The sequence below is a fragment of the Hoplias malabaricus genome, chromosome 7 (assembly GCF_029633855.1).
Source record: "Hoplias malabaricus isolate fHopMal1 chromosome 7, fHopMal1.hap1, whole genome shotgun sequence".
Lineage (NCBI taxonomy): Eukaryota > Metazoa > Chordata > Actinopteri > Characiformes > Erythrinidae > Hoplias > Hoplias malabaricus.
In genome coordinates, this window is record NC_089806.1 from 39,024,064 (window position 1) to 39,032,310 (window position 8,247).

Below are 8,247 nucleotides of genomic sequence, written 5' to 3' on the forward strand. Positions count from 1 at the left end.
GGATTGGTTGGAGTCTTTTTGCCTCCTGCTCTGTGATTGGCTGGAAGTCTTTTGTTATGCTTTCTGTGCCGTAAGTTGACGATAAAATAGAAACAACGTGCACAAATATAATTATTAATATAACAAAATGTATACACACCCTCATTGGAGAGAGAGCTCAGCACACTTGCAGGAGAACACTAACTGCCCAAGATCAAGGCCATCAGCCGGGCACTACTCCCACACTCAGCCTCCAAAGTTAAAGAGACAATTCAAATGTTAACCCTTCTATTACCAGTTCTAATAGAGTTCTTCATATTCACCACAGGAGGCCATCAAACTCCCCACCAACCGAGGAGAAGTAAACACCTTCAGTAAAGACAGGAATTCAACGGGGAAAAGCTTATCAAATGTCCTTTGTTGTGCTGTCACTCTTGTCACTTTGTGCTTAGTCTATTCTTCAGAGGGAGTGTTCATGAATCATTAATGAACTCATGTCCTCCCGTCCTTATTCTACACCGATACTCCACCAAATTAAGAGTAAATTAATAAAGGAAACAGTGATTATCTAGTGACAATGGCACTGACCTGTGAGGGCTGCGATTCACCTGGCGGTTCTTGAAGTGAACATTGGAAGCAGGAGAAATGGAGTGTAAGGATCTGAGCCTTGTGGGGACTTCCCAGTGTGAAGTAATAAAGGCACAATCAGTGTGAACTTACCTTAAAAAGGTACAACAGGGGCTCTGAATAGTAGAGAATATATAACAACAGAGGAGAATGTTCTAGAGCAGTTAAAGGACAATATAAACTCTCAGAATATTATATAAAAATAAATAAAAGTGTTTCCACTGAAGCTTTACCCTCTCATTGTTGCGGCACTGTTTCGTCAGACGCCGAAGGCCACAGAGGCCGAATAATGAATCAACAAATAAAGCCGTGCGGATAAAAAAGAGGCATGGACCTGTATTTTTTATTTGTCCAAGTTGTTCTTGTGGTCTGTCACTGGGGTTGGGTTTCATTTATTCTGTTCTTCTCTGAAGGTCATCCAGGGGTTAAACAAAGATGGAGGTCGACATTATGTTGTAGAGACATTTGTGAAATAAATCTGTATTCACAATAAAACTCCCACAATCTTTATATTCTCCATTTTTAATAATTCTTGTTAAAAATGATACAATACACCTTTACATTGCACATTTATTATCACTGATTCAAACCGAGCGGGTCACTCTTAAAGAGCCGGGCCTGATCACAAATAAAAGCACTAAACCTAAACTGAGCGACTTGGCTTTAAGCCGCACTCACACTAGACCTAGACCTTGGATCCAGGTTCCAGGCCGGGATTTTAATAAGACCAGCTGGTATGACTATGCCTGGCCAGTTAGGGGTATCAGCAGTTACAGCTGAGGTGCAGTACCAGCTGGACGTTTTAAAATCCCGGCCTGGAACCTGGATCCGATGACCTCCGTGTGACCTCAGCTCATTCTGACTACTTCCTGGTGAATCTATTGCTGACTGTAGTTCAGTTGAGTTCAATCACACAGAAAAGCACTGGGACAATCCCGCGTCACAGTTCCCAATGCCAACAGTTGGCCAGAAGGGTGTGAAGCTCCTCAAGCTTTGGGGTGCGAGGTGATGAAACTGTTCTCTGGAGCTGGAGGTGATGCTCTATGTAATACCTCTGGCAAACGTCCTGACTTCGAGAGTAAAACCTTCTGAGAAGAAGTGAAGCTAGGACAAGGTCCAATAACAAAAAGCCTTCATTTCAGACGAGATGTTGATGTCCAGGGGCCAGATTCACTAAAGCTTTCCTAAGAAAAAAATAAACGTATGAAGGATCTTAAAAGAAACACTGAGAAGTTCAGTTACGGAACTTAAATGTAATTCTCCCAAAAAACTCTTAAAACCCCCATGCTGTCCCAAGAAAGACTTATTTTTTAAAGATTTATCTCAAGACACTATTGTTTTTTTTTCTTCTGTTAGTAAACTGTAATGAAGCCTTACATGTTTTTTTTTGTTGTTGTTGTTTTAAATAAATAATCAAGCAGTATTTAATCAAATCTGTGCAGCTGAGAACAAAACGGATTAAAATACGAATCAAAATCAGCATTCAAAAATTTAAATACGAAGTGAATTAGAAGGTGTAGGGAAAAATTAACTGTCACCATTCTTTTCCTTATGCAGTAACTAACAGTATTTTAAGAACAAACTTCACATATAACCTTATCAAAGTAGTAATTCAGCTGTTAAACGTGATCATTTTAAAGGCTTATCCGAACTGTATTCAAATCTAAGTGTGAAGCGTTCCTTGGGTTCAGAAAATAATTAAGAAACAAAAATTTAAAGAACACAAATTTCTTATATTAAGAAAAATATAGATTTCTGAAGAATAACAATTAGTTTTAATTTTTATCTGAAGTTTGAATTCCAGCTGAGATGAAAACGGATTAAAATACCAATCAAAATAAGCATTCAAAAATTTAAATACACAAGAATACGAAGTGAATTAGAAAGTGTAGGGAACAATGATCTGTCACCATTCTTTTTCTTATGCAGAAACTAACAGTATTTTAAGATAATTTTAAAGGCTTATCCGAACTATATTCAAATCTAAGACAAGTGTGAAGCGTTCTTTGTGTTCAGAAAATAATTAAGAAACAAAAATTTAAAGAACACAAATTTCTTATATTAAGAAAAATATAAATTTTTGAACAATAACAATTTGTTTGAACTTTTATCTGAAGTTTCAGCTGAGAACAAAAACGTATTAAAATACGAATCAAAATAAGCATTCAAAAATTTAAATACACAAGAATACGAAGTGAATTAGAGAGAAAAAAAAATCACATTAAAGAAGAATTTTTTTCTTAAGACACTTTGTGAATCAGGCCCCAGGCGTCTACGAGCTTTTAAACGTACAGTGTTTGTCTGGACGCTGAATGGGACGAACTATTTAGACTGGTTTGGTTTTGACTGCCACGCCGTGCTCACGTCCTCAGATTGGAAGAAAAAAATGGCGATACACACGATACTGTCTAGATCTAGCAGACGTTCACTGCTGACTTTGGAATACAAGGAATCATTTGCTGATTATTAAATAAAGCCTATTAACTTTGATCATATGTTTTTTTTTTCTTTACAGGTCAAAAGCACATGCATCGGAAGCCGTGGGAGGCTTAGAAGTCTCTTAAGTTCTGAGCTCGATATAAGCGTTCTTTAGTAACCGGTAGACGTCGACATATGTCTACACTCTTACAAATAAAGGTGGATAGATCTACAGCCCTGGAGAGGTGTACCTTTACACTACAGCATCTCGCTCCAAAGATCATCCACTAAGGACTTCCTCAGGGCCATGATCTTCAGGGCTTTCTAGACGGGCTACAAATTTGCTCCAACTTCAACTAGGTGTAGAGGTCCTCCTTAAAGCCCCCTGAGAAATGTTTTACGATTCATTTAAGCAGAGCACCTCGCTCACAAAGGCCCTTTTTTTAAGCACCTTTACTGTTAAGAGTGTAGTTCAAAACGAATGTAACCACCATCAAAGAAAAAAAAAAAATACAGGAAGTTACTGAGCCCCCTCTAAAGGAATGCAGAAATGTTGATCATACAGAACCCAAGCCCACTCTACTGGGTTTATCCACTGGGTTCTAGCGGATGTTAATGCCCTCTCAGGCTGTGTGTGGTGGGGGGGAGGGGTGTGTCCAGGGAGAGCGGGCTTTGGCGGGGCTGGATGGTGGTGAAGCATGGTGGCGGTTCCGTTTTTTAAAGAAGTAGGTGCCAGTCAGAGCTCATAGTCGAACTTGTACTCCTGGGCCAGGTAGATCCTGCGGAAGACCAGAGCGGCCAGGGCGAGGGTGAGCAGCACGATGAGGACGGCCGAGCCCGTGTGGCTGCCGTCCGGCTGCGCGGCTGCTGCAGGGAATGCTGGGAAGGCTGGCCGACGAGGTGGGTTCTGGTTCTGGTTGCGGTTCTGGTTCTGAGCGCGCCGCTGACGGGGGCTCAGGGGCCGAGAGCCAGGGGCTGCTGGGGATTCTGGGGCGGGTGCTGCTTCTTCGCTGGGGGCTGTGGAGACTGACTCTGCCTGCGGACAGAAGAAAAACGTCAAAACGTTATAGAGACACACTAGAGATAGATGCACCCACACACTTGTTTCTGTGAACTGTGGGTTCTCTATAGAACCATTTCCTTAAATGAAGAACTCTTGTAGAACCATTATTTTTAAGATTACATTATTACATTAACACTTATCCTAACCCTAACCCTAGCCTTAAGAGTGATTTACATTGTGGGGACCTACAAGTCCCCACGATGTGATATATATAATACTCCGGGTTCACACACACACACAAAATAACACAAGGTCTCCCCGTCTCTCCCGTTTCCCCACACACACTATTCCAAGACACTGGCTGTATGCTGCCTTTCCCAGAAGCGTATCTGTTGCACTCTAAAGAGGACTGAGACGCTTTCTTATTCATGAGCGCTGCCTCATTTGCATTTTCTTCAAAGTTCAGAGGAAATTTGTCCACGACTCTCTTCAACCTGGCCGGGAGATAATGCAGCACACGAAATGCCACATTATCATGGCGTCCACGGCCGGTCTCGGGCCAAGAGAGAAGCAGGGTCAATCATTGGGTAGAGAGTGGACAACTTTGCTTTAGTAAAAAAAAAGTAACATAGAGGGCAGAGATGTGGAGACTTGAGTCAGTGCTGATTTGTGACGGCTTTGATTTTATAAAACCCATTACTGAGTTATTGTGTTCGTATGATTTAGAGTCGTCCTCTTCTCAGATTCAGGTTATGTATTAATTTATTATTTTATGCTATTATATACTATTATATATTTATATATGTTTATTTTATTGTGTTTATATTTAGTCGTATTGTGATTTATACCTTGTATAGTGCCTTCACTGACTGCTTTTCCTCCGTTTATTTAGCATTGTACTATGGAGCTTTATAGTATGTGAAAAGGTGCTATAAATAAAGATTATTACTATTATTATTATTAATGGGCGGCACGGTGGAGCAGCAGGTTAGTGTCGCATTCACACAGCTCCAGGGACCTGAAGGTTGTGGGTTCGATTCCCGCTCCAGGTGACTGTCTGTGAGGAGTGTGGTGTGTTCTCTCTGTGTCTGCGTGGGTTTCCTCCGGGTGACTGTCTGTGAGGAGTGTGGTGTGTTCTCTCTGTGTCTGCGTGGGTTTCCTCCGGGTGACTGTCTGTGAGGAGTGTGGTGTGTTCTCCCTGTGTCTGCGTGGGTTTCCTCCGGGTGACTGTCTGTGAGGAGTGTGGTGTGTTCTCCCTGTGTCTGCGTGGGTTTCCTCCGGGTGACTGTCTGTGAGGAGTGTGGTGTGTTCTCTCTGTGTCTGCGTGGGTTTCCTCTGGGTAACTGTCTGTGAGGAGTTGGTGTGTTCTCCCTCTGTCTGCGTGGGTTTCCTCTGGGTGACTGTCTGTGAGGAGTGTGGTGTGTTCTCCCTGTGTCTGTGTGGGTTTCCTCCAGGTGACTGTCTGTGAGGAGTGTGGTGTGTTCTGTCTGTGAGGAGTGTGGTGTGTTCTCCCTGTGTCTGCGTGGGTTTCCTCTGGGTGACTGTCTGTGAGGAATGTGGTGTGTTCTCCCTGTGTCTGCGTGGGTTTCCTCCGGGTGACTGTCTGTGAGGAGTGTGGTGTGTTCTCTCTGTGTCTGCGTGGGTTTCCTCTGGGTAACTGTCTGTGAGGAGTTGGTGTGTTCTCCCTCTGTCTGCGTGGGTTTCCTCTGGGTGACTGTCTGTGAGGAGTGTGGTGTGTTCTCCCTGTGTCTGTGTGGGTTTCCTCCAGGTGACTGTCTGTGAGGAGTGTGGTGTGTTCTGTCTGTGAGGAGTGTGGTGTGTTCTCCCTGTGTCTGTGTGGGTTTCCTCTGGGTGCTCTGGTGTCCTCCCACGTCCAAAAACACACATCGGTAGGTGGATTGGCGACTCAAAAGTGTCCGTAGGTGTGAGTGAATGTGTGAGTGTGTGTTGCCCTGTGAAGGACTGGCGCCCCCTCCAGAGTGTATTCCCGCCTTGCGCCCAATGATTCCAGGTAGGCTCTGGACCCACCGCGACCCTGAACTGGATAAGGGTTACAGATAATGAATGAATGAATGAATGTTACGATATACAAAGTTATAGAACTGATGGTAGTGAGAGAGTAAAGAAGTCCTTTGCTCTGCTCCTTTACTCTCTTCTTTTTTCCTTTTAGAGAAAAATCTGGAAGCAGATGTCTCTTTCTGGCTTCACCTCTCTCTATCTTTCTCTCTCTCTATCTCCCTTTCTCTCATCTCTTCATCGAGGGTTCACTAAGGGCTGGTAGAGAGGAGCTTAGACGGGATCTCCTTCACCACGCTAGGCCGTCTGCTTCAATCTCAAAGACGTCTGAGCGGGAGGCAACGTTTAAGCGCTGGAAATACATACAGCATGCTTTAAAAGCATGACAGAGTCAGACGCTAATTGCTTTTTGCAGCGATTTACACTCAAGGCTCCAATAAGCTGCGTTTCTAAAGGCAAAGCACGGCTTTGTTCAATTTATTAGTAGCTACTCGGTAGGGAGCCCAGGCCTCGTCTCACTGCGAGGCTTATAACAGACTCTACAAAGACCACTGCCAGTCTGGGGCACTCCCTCTGATTACGGAGCGTGTGTCTTTGGTGAGTGCTATTCTTTGTTGCTTCAACAGGTGGTTTCAGGCTCCGGTGAGGTCTGAGTGGGTCGTATGAGTGACCGGTCCGTAATAGCGCTCGCTCGCTCTTGTGTGGCCTTTCATAGGAGGCAGAAAGTCAATAAAAGTGGGAGATATGAGCTCAGATTTACAGCAGTGTTCAGTGTTTTGAAATCTCTGTCACTTGGCCGTGGGGAAGTACATTAACATATTTTGTGGGATGTATCTGAAGGGGAATGCTACAACTACAGTAACATCATATGACTCCATTCTTTAATGCTAGTTCACATCTCGCTTGTATCAGATGACATCACAATGGCCTATTGTGATGTAATAGTAAACAATGAAGAAAAAACTTACTACCCCCTTTCCACAGGTTTTGGGGTCTTAACAAAATGTCTGTCACCTGCTTTGTTCAAAACTGCTGCGTAAACAGCCCTGTTCAGGACGACTGGTACATAGACTGTTCATTTAAATGAGAACCAGCTCTGAATTTTAGCTGTCTTTGCTCTGTTGTCTTTCTTCTCCATTCTCCTTTTCTCCCTATTTAATCGGCAATCTATTTTGTCACGATTGTTGTGTTTGTGTTTTTGCTCTGTTTAACTTCATTCTGTGCTGTGCTGTGATTGGAGAGACTCAGCTGAGGAGGCGGGGCAATGTTCGAGTCTCTGCACTCCACGTAAAAAGCAGCAAATCTAAAAAACAGAATACGTTCCACAGTTTGTGGGATCCACAAATGTATTTCATTAGAACACTTTAAATTAAATATGACAACCACTGAGCCTCCTGGACCAATTGAGATAGATTCTGGAGGATCTGCAGACAACCTGTTTGTTTCCTTTGGAGATTTCCTCTAGGATCAACTTTCTACAGAGCGGAGGATTTCAGATCAAACCCCTCAGAACGGCTTTGTTTACATCTTAAGGGTTTGTTTTTTAATCTGTGGAATTCCTTGTTTAGAAATTCATGCGTATCTTTCCCTGAAGCTGATTATGAAGAGCTGGACGGGGCACTTATACACCTCCTTGTTCTCTCGCTCCGTCTGTCTACTGTGTGTCGGGTCCAGCCGCCACGTGAGGGCAGAGGGCAGGGAGTTATTGGACAGCCAGCCTCTCCCTTACGTAAAGCACTGCAGAGAATGGTAGACGATGTTGGTGGCGGGGCTGCAATCTCTCTCTCTCTCTCTCTTACTTCTTTCCTATTCTCTCTCAGTCTCTTCTATTCACTTTCTCTAAATGAGCTCTAAAGAAGCAGGACCACGTGTTCTCCCTCCTCTTACACGCTCTTTATGCTGTCTGTCTCTCCTGTCTCACTCATTCTTCTTTTTCAGTCTTTTTGTCACTCTCTCTCTCTCTCCCTAGAGAAACTGGACCACCCATTCTCCCTACCTCTTCTCTATCTCTCTCTCCCGCTCTCGTATCCCCTGAACAAAAGCTGGACCACCCGCTGTGCCCACACGCAACACACAGCCGCTCACAATCAGTTCTTCGATTTAATGGGAGTGTGTGTAAACGCTGCTGAGGAAGGAGAAGTGATCAGGGAGCGGGGAAAGTGGGAATCTTCCGCTGCGCTGAGGAGGAAGAGAGTAATCCTGAG

The 8,247-nt window shown here is 43.8% G+C and overlaps 1 protein-coding gene across 1 annotated transcript in view; it reads right to left on the reverse strand.

Moving 5' to 3' along the window:
- Positions 1-1,131: 1,131 nt before the first annotated feature.
- Positions 1,132-8,247, reverse strand: part of ube2j1 (ubiquitin-conjugating enzyme E2, J1) — a 51,757-nt gene continuing 44,641 nt past the window's right edge. The window contains exon 8 of the mRNA XM_066677991.1: positions 1,132-4,060. Coding sequence (XP_066534088.1) covers positions 3,761-4,060 — 300 coding nt within the window. The 3' untranslated portion in view covers positions 1,132-3,760. The remainder of the gene's footprint in view (positions 4,061-8,247) is intronic.